General features: G+C 42.2%; 1 protein-coding gene across 1 annotated transcript; it reads right to left on the minus strand.

Annotated features, from left to right (window-relative positions):
* Nucleotides 1-1,752: 1,752 nt before the first annotated feature.
* MRPS30 (mitochondrial ribosomal protein S30) lies at nt 1,753-6,478 on the minus strand. Its single transcript, XM_042028385.1, has 5 exons — nt 5,777-6,478; nt 5,387-5,532; nt 4,232-4,334; nt 3,558-3,734; nt 1,753-2,212 (listed from the first exon to the last, which is right to left on the minus strand). The coding sequence occupies exons 1-5, from the start codon at nt 6,441-6,443 to the stop codon at nt 1,944-1,946; spliced, it is 1,362 nt and encodes a 453-aa protein (XP_041884319.1). The 5' UTR covers nt 6,444-6,478; the 3' UTR covers nt 1,753-1,943.
* Between the last annotated feature and the right edge of the window lie 10,036 nt (nt 6,479-16,514).

Consider the following 16,514-nt stretch of genomic DNA (forward strand, 5'->3'; position numbering starts at 1 on the left):
CTTCTCTGAATGTGCTTAAGCACCTCGACGTCCTTCCTGAACTGAGGGGCCCAGAACTGGACACAGTACTCAAGATGTGGCCTTACCAGTGCCGAGTACAGGGGAAGAATGACATCCCTGGTCCTGCTGGCTACACTATTCCTGATACAGGCCAGGATGCTGTTGGCCTTCTTGGCCACCAGGGCACACTGCTGGCTCATGTTCAGTCTGCTATCGGCCAGCACTCTCGGTCCCTTTCTGCCTGGGCACTGTCCAGCCACACTGCCCCCAGCCTATAACGTTGCAGGGGATTGTTGTGGCCAAAATGCAGTACCCGGTACTTGGACTTATTAAACTTCATCTTGTTGGACTCTGCCCATCTATCCAACCATTCCATGTCTCTCTGCAGAGCCCTCCTGCCTTCCATCAGATCGACACAAGCTCCCAGCTTAGTGTCATCTGCAAATTTACTAATGAAGGACTCAATTCCCTCATCCATGTCGTCAATAAAAATATTGAACAGAACTGGCCCCAGGACAGACCCCTGAGGGACACCACTGGTGTCCAACTGGGCAACTGGGCACCAGTTGGATGCATTTCCATTCACCACCACTCTCTGGGCCTGGCCATCCAGCCAGTTCCTAATCCAGCAAAGACTGCTCCTATCCAAGCCATGTGCTGCCAGCTTTTCCAGGAGTGTGCTGTGGGAGACAGTGTCAAAGGCCTTGCTGAAGTCCAAATAGACAACATCCACAGCCTTTCCTGCTTCCACCAGGCGGGTCACCTGGTCATAAAAGGAGATCAGGTTGGTTGAACACAACCTACCCCTCCTAAACCCATGCTGGCTGGGTCTGATACCCTGGCCGTCCCGTAAATTTGGTGTGATGACACTCAGTACAAGCTGTTCCATTACCTTACCAGGTACTGAGGTCAGGCTGACTGGCCTGTAGTTACCAGGTTCCTCCTTCCCACCCTTTCTGTTGATTCAGATTAGATACTGAAAAGTTTTTTAGAATGAGCATGGTAAAACAGTTTGCCCAGAGATGTGGTAGATGGATGCCCCATCCCTGGAAACATTCAAGGTCAGGATGGACAGGGTCTGAGCAACCTGGCCTAGCTGAAGATGTCCCAGCTTACTGCAGGAGGCTTGGAATAAATGACTTTTAATGGTCCCTTCCAACCCAAACTACTCAATGATTGTATAATGTTGTATTTTATGAATCAGACAGCTGTGGCTGGGGAGCAGCTGTGGTCTACTAAAAACACTCCTAAGACATCCAAGTATCAGCAATGAAAACCTCAAGATACCAACAGCTGAAATCAAGGACCCACACTAAAGGGAAAACTGTAGACTCCAAATGCATTTGAGAGTTCTCTCCATGGTTCTGGAGGTGACAGCTTAAAGTTGTGTATGCTTGTTCACAACACAGTCTTTGGATGCAAGTTTCATCATGTTTATATTACCACATCTAAAGACTTCTCTTACTATGTAACTAAATTGCCAACCATTCCTTAATAAACACTTTTTATTCTGAGCTCACTTACTCTTTAGAATGAGTAAGTATTTAACTTCTCTCAGGCACACAAAATTAGAAATTTATCACTGGTGCTGAGTATCAAGACAGCTGTCTCCCTAGTGATACTATCAGATGGTCATATGAATTCATACTTTGTTGTGACAGTTCAGCATGGACCTGTGGATCTGCTAAAGAAACATACTCACATGACATTGAATTAGCACAGTAGGCTTTTAAGAGTAAATATACAAAAAACTTCAACGTATTCCAGCCTTTTATTTGCCAGTGTACAGTATACATTAAAATAGAAAAATGGAAGAAGGCCCAAATAAAATATGTATATAGTGTTTGCTAGACAAATACCTGACTAATACCAAGGCATAATATAGCTCTACTTTAGGAGTTACAATGAAGTTCAGGCACATACTTTACATGTGGTTTAATGGTTTACAACTCTTTTGGTCTGTTTAGTAGAAAACGAACCAACTGAAGCAGAACTTCATCATTAAAGCCTTTCACATTACCATCTTCCACAACATCATACAGTGGCTTACTGTCTGTACCCCAACAGATATTCTTTCGAGGGTTGTTTTTAATAGTTTCTGCAGTTAGTGCTAAAGTATTTAGCTGGTAACAAAAGAAAGCAAAGTATTTTCCATCAGTCACTACCGCCTGCGATACAAAAGGACGGGTCACATCTGCTTCACTCCAGAATCCTACAAAATAAACAAATACAACATAACTTGAGATTTCTATCAGCACACATGCCTAAACCCTTGTCCTGAAATACAGAAAAACAGTGCGAATTGCAGCAGCTGCCTAGTAGGGAAAAAGTCCAACACAAGTATTTTTCATACAGAATAACCAAAACATAATCACCAATAAAGGTTATGTCCAAGATCAGGGACAGTGGCATACTTGCATTTTGTATAGAGTTCCCTATTACCAGTTGGTCAACACCAGTCACCGATCAGCCAAGTGACTTTTCCAAAACAGTTAAATTACTAATGCATTGTAAAATCCTGCAACTGAGCTGAGGAAAGATGTCTTTTTACTATTCCATGGTTCTCAAGAGGCAGTGAGCATTTGTTTCATGACAAAGGTATGCATATGTAAGCATGAGCATAACTGCTATAGTAATCAGCCAGACACCAACACTATGTCAGTAAGCATCAATGTTTTAAACAAACCTGACTGAGCACTAACAGCATGTTAAAAATATTTACATATTTATGCATGTGCACTAGTACACACACAGATATTTTTAAGAATATTACTATCACGTGCAACAATGCTAGAAACTGTTACAGAATAAAAAAAAGTCATAGATATAATGCTGTCCTTACAACTCATGATGTGTTTACAGCTGTGACCAATGCTGAAGACAAGACTTACTTGACTTCAATATTTTACATCCACAAAGGAAGCTAAGCTTTCTAAGACACCATTACCAAATAAGTTTTATGCAGAGCCAGCTATATACACCATAGTCAAAGGATTTTCTTACATGTGTTGTTTCTCAAGTGAAACTACATGCCATTGGGTGTCCGACAGCAACACTAGACAATAATTATATTTATGAGAGTAAGTGAAAGACTGATCTGGTCTAACTATCCAGGTCTTCTTGGATTTTTTTTAGACAAACATAGGCATAAAATTCTAAATGTAAGGCTGCTGACATTTTTCTTTCATTCCTAGTATTTTCATGGAATTGAAATTACTGAAACAAGGGGTAAGCAACATAGTTGTTCCATAGTTGTTACCTACCACATTTCCCTCTTAAGGCGGAAAGAGCAAGTGAAAGCAGGATTGAGGTTTTTGCACAGGCTTACTGTTATATATGAAAAAATATTTTTCTCTGTAATTAATTCCTCTGAATCAAAGTACTCAAAGACAAAGTCTTAACTAACTCTTTTCAATTCAATTACATCTGTAAAGACTTACTTAAAAGACAGTCTTCAGAACAAAAAGCGTGAGAGAAAGGTGGTAGGGAGAAAAGGTTAAAGAACATTACAGTAGGCATTCATAACCAGGAAAAATTTGTCAAGCTGACTGTCTCACCTTGATACATTGCTTGTGCTGCTGTCCACGCAAAAAGACTTGCAATTCCATTCGATCGATAAACAACTTCGATCTGATCCTCGAGACGCTCTCTTATAAACCTCTCCCGTTTCAGTTTGTCAGGAAGAAGATGAAACTGGGTGTGTCCATAACAGCATGGATCTGCCACCTTTGATCCTGTGTTCCCCAAAATGAAACAATCAGTCACAGAAAGAACACTCTCGATTATGCACACAAACATACATCTTCACCATGAGACTCTAAAGTTAGAACCTCTACTGTAGATCTGTGAGGAGTTGCCTACTTCCAAGAGGCAGAAGTTCACATGCTAAAATGACTCTGAGAATTTCCCTGAAGATGTATCAAAATTCAAAGTTTTGTGTAAATTTTCTATTCAACTGAATTTCTTCAAGCAGATTTCTTAGACACAGTACCACATGCACAGGAGGATGCTATTCCCCATTGTCTAACTGACAAGAAATCTCAACAGAGATTTTTACACTACATATATTTATATAATACAGTTATAGATAAAAATACACAACTTTTTTCTGTTGATGGGAGAAGAAAGATTGAGTTGGAATTAGTTTTGGAGTTGGTTTTTGTTTGGTTGGGTTGTTTTTTTTTTTTTTTCTTTCTAAAGTAGTTAATATTTCACAATTAAAAACTCTTACCTATAAATACCTTGTTTTCGTACTGCTTTTTGAACAATGGCAGTTTGGATGGCTTGTGATCAATAACAGGAACATCTCCAAGATCTGACTCCAGGGGTACAACCTTGAAGACAGCAGAAGAAAGAAAAGCCATGATGTAAGACATATTTCTGCCATCAGGTCCAATGTAATACACCGCTTCCCAGTCAGACAACAGAAAGTGCAAGTCCTGCTTACATACACCATACAGATAACCTTAAATGAAAATTTTTTGCAAGAAACCTTCTCATCTTGTGATGAGCTCTAGCACAGTCATGTTGGATTAATTTTTCCACAACATACAAAGAGTATGTGAAATGATGCTAAAAAAGCTGAAGATAGTTGTTACTACCTTCAAAACCAGAATCTGCTTCCATGGAAAAAGAGTAAAAACATTTCTAGCAGCAGCCAATAAACTAACTTGAACCTGCAGACTAAGTTTACAGATTTGGTTTTCTGCACTACACAATGTTTTAAATTGCCTAGACAGTTCTTCAAAAATGCCAAGGTTTGTAGCATCTGACAATACTAACCCAAGCAAATTGTACAACTAAGTCACCAATAAAGGTTCTGTGTTTACAGAAAGCACAACAGTTTTCTGTCTGTGGTGGAAACTGGACAACAGAGACCCTCACTGGCTACACAATTACCACTGTATAGACCAGCAATAAAAACACTACAATATTGAAACAGAATATACTTCCAGAGAACTTGAGCATTCAAGAAAGCAACTGTTGAGTAATAACAACAGACAAGAACCCTCACGTTCAGATTACACATGCTTTTACTTCTTTTTTTTTTTTACCTCCACTCCTATTATTCTCCTTCAGTGAGAATGTTCCACAGCACGTTTCTTATTCTTGTCTCCAAGCATAGAATGTTAAAAATTCCATTTAATTAAATGTAACAACATGAAATTTAAAGTACAAAGAGAACCAAAAGTTTAGAAGACCATCTCAATATCTACAAAGCCATTACCATGTAATCGTAGCAAGGGTATTAAGACTTGAAAAATACCCAAATATGCTACATACTGTTAACTAGGTCCTCCACAGACTACCTCTGCATGGTTTCAATGGCTATCAGAAACCAAAGTGAAAATGCACAGTATTAGCTTGCTGTTGAAAACATCCACACCTCAGGAAGCTGCTTTGGTACACGGATCTGGAGGTGTGGGTTATCATCTATTTGGAATCGCACAGGGTCAAGTCTACCCTTTCGGTGTCCATGAACAACAACTTCCTCACCATGATGCCAGTAATAGTTAACTTCAGGGTTTAGATCTGAAACAGAAAAAGGAACACAGAAAAACAGTAATTCACCTCTTGCATTTAAATTCTTCACCTTCCAATTCTTCTCCAGCTGCAGTCAGACACAAAACCCAAAATCCATGTGTAATGATAGAGACTACCCACTAGTGATGGCCTGAACAATTCAGATATACCAGCGACATTCGTGCCGGCTCACAGACTGGCCCCATCGCCCAAGGGCTCCTACGTCCCTTTCCCTGGCAGCCCCGTTCCGTACCGAGGGAGGAAGCAGCCAGCAGTGGGTTGCGACCAGACAGGAAAGCGGCGAGGGTGGAAACGAGCTGCGTGAGGAAGGGGCCGGGCGTGTGATCCTGGTCGCGGTAGAGGAACGGCCGCTTCTTGTTCTGGTAGAAGCTCTCCTGCAGGAGAGCACCGCAGGCGAGAGAGCGCAACTCGCCCATATCCGGATACGCCGCCGCTCCCGCCGCGGGCTCCTGGGTTTTCGCGGCCCCCGGCGCCTCCGCAGCCCCCGGCGCCTCCGCTCCCGGCTCCGGGGTTCTGCCAGCCTCGGGGGTCGTTCCTGCCGCCGCTGCCGGGGGTTTCGCGGCCGCGGCTCTCGGGGGCAAGCCCGGCACTAAGACGGTTTTTGTGAAACTGCGGTACCAGCGGTCGGCGTTGAGGGCGAAGGTCTGCGGGTGCACCGTATACTTGGGCCGCTGCAGCTTCCCGTACAGCCGCAGCTTCTCCTCCACCGTGGCCGCCGCGTGCACCCGCTGCTTGAAGCGCTGCAGGCGTCGCGACTTGGCCGCTTTGCTCCTGGCCGTGACGGACGCCACCACGGGCGGGTAGAGCGGGCTGGCGGGCGGCGAGGGGGGAACAGGCACCGTCTCCGAGTACCAGCGCCGGCCGGGCCGCAGCAGCCGCCGGGCGCCCAGCGCCGCCATCTCGCGGAAATGCGGGAAGGCGAAGGGGCGGTGCCCGGAAAACGCGGCATCTGATTGGCCTCTGGGCACCACGTGAGAAGCCGCTTTTCCGGTCGGCCAGCGGAGTCTCCTGCAGCGGGGGCTGCCGGGGCAGGAAGCGGCGGGGCCTTGAGAGTCACGTGCCTGGAGGGCGCCGATCGCCCCCGCGGCGCTGCGCTGAGGGACTTCTGCGCGTGCGCAATAGCGGTAGCACGGCGTCTACAGCGCGGGAACTACAGATCCCAAGATGCTCAGCGAGAGGCGGCCCGGAAGTGCCGGGCGTGGCGCCAGGAGCCGCGCCCCGCTCCAGGGGGAGCCCGCTCGTGCGGCGGCTGTGTGGCGGTGGGAGCCACAGAACCCATTGGGGTGGAAAAGACCCCTGAGATCATCGAGTCCAGTCTGTGACCGAACACCTTCATGTCAACAGAGCCTGGCACCGAGTGCCACGCCCAGTCTTTCCTTAAACGCCCAGGGATGGTGACTCTGCCCCGTCCCGGTGGAGCCCATTCCAGTATCTAATCACCCTGTGAAGAAATTCCTCCTAATGTTCAAACTTAACCTCCCCTGGCGCAGCGCAAGGCTATGTGCTCTCGTCCTGTCCCTCGCTGTAAAGGCGCGAGGGAGCGTCCCACCTGCTTCCACTGGAGAAAAGGACACCTTGGAACGGGCTTTCCGCAGGCCCAGGGCCCGAGGAGCCCGACCCAGCCTGGGTGCCTCAGCCTCCTTCTGCTGTGCTGCAGGGAAGGGCCGGCTCTGCGGGACACCGGGTACCCACAGCGCCGAGTGTAAACTGAAATTACTCCTTGTCGGAGACATCGCGGTCTGCAACGTCTGGCTTTAATAAAGGAATTAAACTCTGCTAAAATACGATCTGTTACGGCATTTGTTTGTGAAATGAAATGAGCTAAAAGTGGCATACTGACACCACAAGAATGTCACAGTAACAGCATGTTTATCTTAGAGATACTTGGAAAAGTTGAGGGTATTTCTCTTCAGGGGACAGATGAAATTCAATATTTATTCTTAAAACTTTTCTTCTGTCATTACTTTTTTAAACTTGATTATTTGCAGTAGTCATAGGAAATTGGTTGTTTTTTCCTGTATTTCTGTGCATGGCTAGGAGTGGGAGTGGAAATTTTGAGTGGGATTGGGACAGGAGACACGTTACATACATCCCAGATAATCGGCTTTCTTTCTTCAACTTCTGCTTAGTTTTCTGCTGAACTAATGATCACTGCTGAAGTGGTGGAATCTTTGGAATTTAGAGGCATGTTTGGAGTAAATGACAGAGGTATAAACCCAGAGTTTGGGTTGAGATTTTCAAAGAATATAGAATATAAAACCATTGTCTTCTTTAAGGGGAAGTAAAATAGAAATTAAACTACTGTTAATCCATAGCTAAACAAAAACTATCCTTTAGTTTACGATTCACAAGGTGTGTTATAAAAGACAGATTTAACTGTTCAGTTGCAATGAAGTTCAGTATCAAGTATTTAAAATCTGGATGTTTTAATTCTGAATCCAGACACTCTCTTCACCAGATGGGTAAAGGGAGAAGGCCGGAGGTCAGATGACTGACCATTTAGGAAAGCAAGCACCCTTCCATTTCCTCATCCCACATACTGCAGTCTCCAAGTGCACCCAAAAGCGTGTTTCCTCTAGATTGATAAAGGACACTGGCCAGATGTGTCCGAAGAAAAGATACTGAATCTCTCCCCCTGTGATCACAGCCAGCCACGGCAGACTTACACAAGTTGTTGAGGAAAATCACCATGTACTGTTCTTAGGGATTTTGCTGCTCTATCTCCTCTTTCAAAACACGTTTCCTTTGCTGTTTAGAAATATTCTTTCCATTTCATCCTTAAATGTATTCACAGTCAATTTATACCTGCTTGTTTTTGTGCCAACATTGTCCTTTAGTTTAATTAGCTTTTTGTTCTCTTCAATGTTGGCCTTCTGAAATATTGATGGAGACCAGTCGCATCACCTCTCAGTCCTCATTGACAGAGACTAAGCAAGCTCTTCTCACACAGGCAGATTTCCATTTCCCTGATCATCTTAACAGCCCTTTCTTGCATTTCCTCCAGTTTTCCATTTGTCTCAGGGATATGTGACCATACTGAACCCATTTATTCATACAAGGGACTGTATTATCCACGCCAGGACTACTAACATTTTACCACTGTTAAAAACCTTCTTCATCATGTTGTCAAATCAGAATTTCCTGCCTTGCAGCCATATGATACTGTGAGCAACTTTTGCATGTGTTATTTTAAACCCTCAAGTAGTTCAATACGAAACTTAATGTAAGTGATGAAGTAAATGAATGTTTAAAGAACCATTTTTATCTTCCCTACTTCATTCAAGGGCTGATACTGACTGTAACATTAGATAAGAGATGTCAAGAACCAGTGCTATGCTTTCACCTGCACTTAAAATCCCTCAACTACCGATGTTTTCGTCACAATTTAATTTTATTTGCTTGGCATATATTCTAGTATCATTCATCTTGAGGTAGGAGCTGCAAGGGCTTGGATAAAATGTCCCAATAGACAGTCTAGTTAAATGTATTCGGGTGCTTTGCTGCCAGCTCTGTCATAAGCTTTTGATAAAAGTATATTATGCAGCCACAGGTCTCTTAGTTTGAAGAAGCAAACTGACAGTTCAAAAAGGGTCTATTTTCCTTCTTTACTGAGATAACCTGCAATATTCAAATGATCCTAAATCTGTAAACCTAGAGCATCTTTAATGGTTAAATGGATGCTTAAAAAGAACCTGGATTAGGAAGCTTACCCTGCCTAAAATGTTCAGAACAAATGCCAAAATAAGTGTCACAACCTTAAATCTCTAAAATTGAAACTAGAAAAAACCCTGTATCTCAGTTCAAACAGGAAGGACGTTGGGGAGTGTCAGTTTGAAGTCCAGAAAGTAGTGTGGTTCATATTACTGAAACTAGTCCATAGGAAGGGATGGAATACATGTTGTTTCTGAAACTTAGAAATGAGACAGTGTACACTAAATGTACTCACTCAGAGATGAGATTGTATAGACATTAATTACTGGCAGGCTCAGTATCTCCTATATGCAAGTGTAGAAGCTGCTTAAGTGCACACACTTCCTCAGTAATCTTCACCAGAAGACACAACCCAAATGGGATTACAGGGATCACATAGTGGAGAGACAGTGTCATATCCATACTTACAGTGTGTCTCTCTGTGACTGACTTAATGCCTAAGGAGAGGATGTCAGCTTCTTCATGCCTGCTTCAGATGAAATTTCTATGTTGTGGGGTATGCCCAGCCCCTGCCCTGGAGGGATCTCTGCTGAGATAAGAGATTTTGCAATCGCCCAGCAGGACTCCCTGGAAAGGCAACCACTTCTATGGTCACTTCGAGAAAAGACAGACCCACAATTCTTTAGGAGACCCTATGCAGATCCTTTGTAACCCATTGGCCTTCACCCATCCCCTGTAACCCTATAAAAGCTAGTCCTCTGCCCCTGTGAGAGAGAGCTCTCATCCCTGGCTTTCCCCTTCACCGGAGGGGACCAACCATAAAGCTACCTTCATGCGGAACAGCTACATGAGCCTCTCGTCTCTCTCTCTGGTCTGGCCTGGAGGCTGCCCTGCAGAGCTGAGCTGGAATCACGAGTAGACAATCACTACAGAGCTGACAGCCTCTGCAAGGGCCTTCCTGCCAGCAGCTGAGGGAAGACACCGGGCCTCGGGAAGGCGATTCCTTTTGGGACCATCTGTCCGGACCGGTCATCTCTTCCTCGGTCAGAGCCGCTGACCCCCACCACCAGCTGTAATACTATGTTTAGAATTTTTTTTTCTCTGCAGCCTTTTTCAGCTTAGGTAGCATCATTGGTCTGTGTTCTCCATGTAAAACTCCACATACTGCAATAGACACAGTCTTAACTATCGAGATGTTAATTATTTTATGATTTGCCCCTTTAGCTTGTTTTAAAACAGATTATATGTTACAACAACAGCTGCCAGATGGTAACATAAAGCAACTCATAGCATAGATACATGCAGTAGGGAAAAGTCATTATCGTCTTCACTCATCATTATCTGTGGATAAAAGCATATTTCTTATATGATTTCCAAATATTTTTGTATGAATATAAAATGCATTTCACAGACTGAAGTCTTCCATTATGCATCCTTCAAAATCAAAGTACTTCTAGAACTGCACAGCACTCCAAACAGCATAAATTAGAATTAAGTCTGCATTGTGTTTCAACTGCTATTTTAATGTAGTTCCTCAAACAAATTCCTTTTGGCCTAAAGTTGTCTGTGTTCATCTATAGATCAAAGATCATACCACACACCCACCACCAGCCACCACCAGCCCTCATTCCCACTTAAACCAAAATCAAAACACCTTTGTTACAGGACTATAGAAATAAGGGGAGGGAGAGAAAGAAGGGGGAAGGTAAGTTTCTGGCTCAAGCTTCATTTTAGTTAGGAAAAAAAGTTATTTGTTTTAACTTCAGAGTTAGGCCACTTTCAGTTCTCATGTGAAAGTGTAGAATTTAGATGAATTTAACGAAGTCCCTTGTTTAAAAGCAAGGAGCCTTCCAAGTGGGAATTCAGAAGGTGCACAGGCACTTTCTGCCCACTGTGGCTTTACATGCCATTACAGCAGGGCAGTCGAGAATGGTGATGACATTTAAGACCACTCTGGCTTCATACTGCTGTATAAATAAAATCTTATCTTGAAGACATGCTTTGACAGGGCTTAGTTTCACTGCCTTGATACCCATTAGATTAAAAAAACCAGAAATCCTTTGGGAAAACTAGACTTCTTAGCCAGTTTTATATAGTATTTCATGCTATTGTTGTAGTTACAAAAGAATACTTCACATATTCCCATGCATTTTGGGGAACATCTAAAGAGTGGACATTCCATGTGGGCTGTTTCAGCCCCTTGCACACAGTTTTCCCAAGGTTTGTTTTGTATGTGCAGAAAATCCATCTAATTTTAACCTTTACTCTGTGAGATAACTTAGAGCTAAATGAGAAATCTTTATTGTGAAATTAGTCAGAAAAAGGTTCTGAAATAAAAAATTGATTGACTGGAGGAAATAATATACTGTCATTTTGGAAGGTGTAGAGCTGTTTAGATGCTGCTGTGATAGCTAAGTGATGGTTGAATATTTGCAGTGAGAGCTCGTCATTTGCACAGTTACAATATCCAGCTGGTGAAAAACATTCACTTTTATGAGAAAATTTGTGGACCCAGCTATAGTGTTCAAGGGATCATGCAAAGAGGAGACTGATGCGTAGATCTGGCTCAGGTGTGATAATGAAGGAATGAATGAAGAACACAAGTGCTGGAATATAAATATTAATACAGTATGGGATTACTGAGGTGGGAAGTGTTTGTTTGTGAAAGGTGTCATGAAGGTGGAATTTAAAGAACTGTGGGAAATGGTGTAAAAGGCTTTACTGAAGTCCAGGCAGACAATATTCACAGCCTTTCCCTCATAAACTCAGTTGGTCACCCTGCCGTAGAGGGAGATCAAGTTGGCTAAGCAGGATCTGCCTTTCATAAACCTGTCTGGCTGGGCCTGATCCCCTGGTTGTCCTTTACACAGCATGTAAAATTGCACTCAGGATGACCTGTTCCATAACCTTGCCTTGCACTGGGGGCAGACTGACAGGCCTGTTTTTCTCCAGATCTTCCTGCCCTTCTTGTGGGCGGACATCACATTTGCCAACCTCCAGTCATCTGGGACCTCCCTGATTAATCATGACTGGTGGTAAGTCACGGAAAGAGCAAACTCTTCTGCCAGGTCTATAAATATCCTCGGGTGGATCCCACCCAATTTGATACACTTGTCTAGGTAGCACAGCAAGCTTCTGACTAGTGCCTTTTGGATTACAGAGATTTATCCTGCTCCCCATCCCTGTCTACCACTTCAGGGGGCTGGGTACCTGAGGATAACTGGTCTTTCTGTTAAGGATTGAGGCAAAAAAAGGCACTGAGTACCTCAGCCTTTTCCTCATCCTTTGTGACAAAGTTACCCTCTGCATGCAAAAAAAAGGATGGAGACTCTCCTTGGTCTTCTTTTTGTTATTGATTTATTTGTTAAAACATTTTTGTTATCTGTTACCATGGTGGCCAAATGGAGTTCTAGCTGGGCTTTCACCTTTCTAATTTTCTTTCTCTATGACCTCATAACATCCTCATATTCTTCCTGAGTTGCCTGTCCCTTCTTCCAAAGGTCATAAACCCTCTTTTTTTTTCCCCCCCTGCGTCCCTGTGAAAGCTTCCTGTTCAGCCGGGCCAGTCTTTTCTCGTGCTGGCTAAGAGCTAGGAGCTGGAAACCATCTCACTGATACCTGTCACATTAGAATAACAGGTTACATATGTTCTAGTAAAGCATCTGGCACAGGACAGTGTACCTCCATCAATGAACCTGTTTTAGCTCCCAAACCAAGGGGCCCTTACAGCTCATTGTGAATCCTCTGCCCATGCCCAGCAGCCACCTCAAACAGTCCAAATCATGGGCTGGTCTGGCAGGTCAATAATTTGTATATTTGGCCTCAAGTAAAAACAAACAAACCCTGGCACTGCTCAATTTTCTGTTATAGATAATACTTTGGTTTCTCTACATACATCTTTTATCTTTCATTGTCCAAATTTCTCTTTAGGACACATTTCTAGTAGTTTTTTCAATGACGGAACAGATTAGACTTTATTAAGAGCTTTTTGATAGTTGTTTTTTAATATATCTTATTAATTTCAACTGCTGCAGTTAGATCTCTAGTCTATAATAATTACCAAGCCAGAGAGCAAAAAGCACCTAATGTATGATTTGTTACATCCTTTCTTAACAATATTTTTTTTTTTTAAAGGAGGACTAAGTCACTCCCTGGATCACTCCCTAAGGCCCTACTGAAACAGACCGTATCATGTCATTCCGAGGCAAGTAACTCTTGAAATAAGTCATGAGTTTAGAAAGAAAAAGTCTTAAGTTGTTATCGCAGTATTTGCAGTGTTTTATGATACAGCTTTATTTGCAGATTGCTGAATCATTCCTTTATGACCACTTTTATTTTCTAGTATAACAACAAAAGGGGCAATTATGTTTGGAACTTTCAGAGGTGGACAGTGTGATAAAAAGCTGATACTGCATAAAGTATTAAAGCTTTCAGAAAGAGAATGAATTAAGTCTGAAAAATTACACTGCTGTACTTCTGGCAGCATGCTTAGAGACATGTTGTGAAGGGCTGTTAGAAGAGCAGCACCACTAGATGTCATCATCCTTCCACCAAAAATTCATCAGCAACCAGCCTGATGTGATTTACAAATACCACTGGTTCCACCAACACCACACTGAGAAGAAGTTTCAAGTTTATGTTTTGCCAGCTCTGTTGCTTTGTAATCCAATCAAAATCTATGTGTTATCATTTATTTCTGGTGGCATTGTGTTTAGATAGTCCTAAAATCCTAATTCTGAGGTGAAAACATGATTTCAGGATTGAGCTTAGCTCAGATTCATGAATCTAAGAAGAAACACTGTTGGATAAGTCCACCCAATAATACTGCAGCCCAACCCAGTTGACAGTGGATTGTTGGAGAGTATGAAGTCAAGATCCTATTTCCATCTCTTACTCATATACTCTATGACTTTGGCAAGCCATTTTACCCTGGCTTTTCTGTTTGCATTTTACTATAAACCCTAGTTTCCTTAGCACAGGAACTAAGCCTATTAATGTCATTTGTTGGATCATCTTTGTCTTAATTCAGTGACAGGTACTGCACAAAGGGTCTGAAAAAAGTAGGTTTTTAAGTCCAGCTGAGAAAAATACTGGAGGGAGATACGCATTTCCTAATCTAGTCTTAGTTATTACCCCAATACTCAGCAGTCACTGAAACTTCCCTAGAGTCAGGGCTAGGGTTAGAGGACTTGTTGGAAGTATTTAGTATGGCATATCTGAAGTCATCCTGCTCCTTCTCATCTTATTCAATGAGTAACATCACCTTGCATTCAGGTTTAAGTTTTTAATATCATATCTGATACAGATAGGAGCTGAATTCAATTTATCTCCTGGATAGGCCAGCTGTCTTTTATCTGCTCTGATCCAAGTTGGGGCTTCCTACTTACTTGCTTCATCATTGTTTTCCATAGAAATACAATTAAGTGGAACTTTATAAAAATGTGTCATTGACGGGATCTTTCTTTTCTCATGGATAGATCTGCCTATTTGGACCTTAAGGGGAAATACAAAATACTTATTTTCATTTTTAGTAAGACAATGGAGCAAATGCAGTTTTCCCTGCATCCGAATTTTCTCTTATCTTATTCCATTAGGTGCTTTTGTGCTTTAAAGACAAAACCACAAAAATAACTGCACAATATCCAGAACAGACAAGACCATAGCTAAAGTCAAATCATGTACATATACTCCAACCAATATATTTAGTTGGTTATTCAACCTGCATCCCATAAATACTTATTTTCCCACTGGCAGTCACCCCTCACTTGGTGCAGTAATCCTCTCCTTGAGCTCCTATATTGAGCTCATATATTGTCAGGTATGAGCAGGTAAGACTCCAAACATAAAAGGCTAATTTTACTTTCTGATGGGAATACCATATTTTGGATTTGAGAAAAAAAAGGCTATTTTCAATCAAATGTCCTTTCCCATTACCACTGCAGTATGAATTCATAGAAAAACAAAAAGTGATTGATGAGAAAAAGTACAAAGGTTACTATAAAAAGAGCATAAACTGTCAACCCTAATACAGATAGTGATTATATTTAATTACACTTTTAAATGTTGAACGGCTTGACTGAGACACGCTTGTGTCTATCAGTATATGTTACCAATGAAAGGCTGAGCCAAACACTTTCCTTCATCCTGTCAGCACACTAGGTGACAACACAAAGTAGTAGTCTGCACTGTTCCCCAGAGGCTGCTCAGTTTGGAATGAAGCACAGGATGGAAGACAATTCACAGACTGCAGAAAAAACGGCAATAAACCTGCATAAGATTTCACATACTCCAATTTAAAATAGGCACTATGTAAATAAAATCACAGCCCATAATGCATAGTTTTCTTGCAAACAGACAGATTCAATGTTACATAATCCAAAATGAACAAAGCAGTATTTTTTATATTCCAATATTAGATATGGCATGTATTTGTAAAATTATTAAAGAGATACTTTCAAAATAGAGTAACTCCATAGTTTTTTGTGATAAAGTTCATTAACATATCTGTATGACAATTTAGGTGAGGATGAAAGAGTCAAATTAATATTTTATAAGATTTCTGTCAAGAATAAGATTTAAAAGAGCTTTTAAAACCATGGTATAAGATGTTCAAATGGGCAGCCCTAGGGCTAACCATACAGACATTAACAAATTCTACTTAATGCAATTTTAAAGTTTACATATGATGTATTTTATGTAATTTAAAGAAGAGTTTGGGTAAAGTAAATCTCATCAATTTATTGGTATCGATACCTAAGCAGATATTTAGGTTAGCTAAGCTGTCCAAGCTTCCCATGCAATCCAAGGACATCTAGTAAACAGTCAGTGGAGTCCAGAAGGCAATTTCTCTCTCTGAGGAGTGGACACCACATTTATTCTGTTGAGTAAGCTCTCAGCTATTCTCTGAAACAAGAAATTATGCATCCAGCCACCCTAGCAGACACACATGGGAGACATCAGAGTTGAATCCATCCCTGATCACTTACAAAGGTAGTACCATTTCTGCAGCTGACACATCAGGGTTGGACAGAAGCTGGCTAAAGGTGTTTTAGCAGTGTGAGCAAACTCAAGCATTACTGTGACATGAATGAGGCCTTTCTACAAAGAGAATGAGGCAGTAGTTTGATTTTTGGAGAGAATGCCCTGGTTCTCTAAGTAATCTCCTCTGCATGGCCCTGCCCCTTTCACAGCCATGCCGGCAGCAGCTGGCTTACCTTGGGGTTGAGATTTATCTAAAGAAAGAAGATGGGTCATTGTATCTGCAGCAATTGTGCAGCTCCAGGAAATTGCCTTTATAGTGCTGATGTACAGCCCAAACC

The sequence above is a fragment of the Corvus kubaryi genome, unplaced genomic scaffold, assembly GCF_017639235.1.
Source record: "Corvus kubaryi isolate FWS band 111438036 unplaced genomic scaffold, C.kubaryi_AGA036_p1.0 37308, whole genome shotgun sequence".
NCBI lineage: Eukaryota > Metazoa > Chordata > Aves > Passeriformes > Corvidae > Corvus > Corvus kubaryi.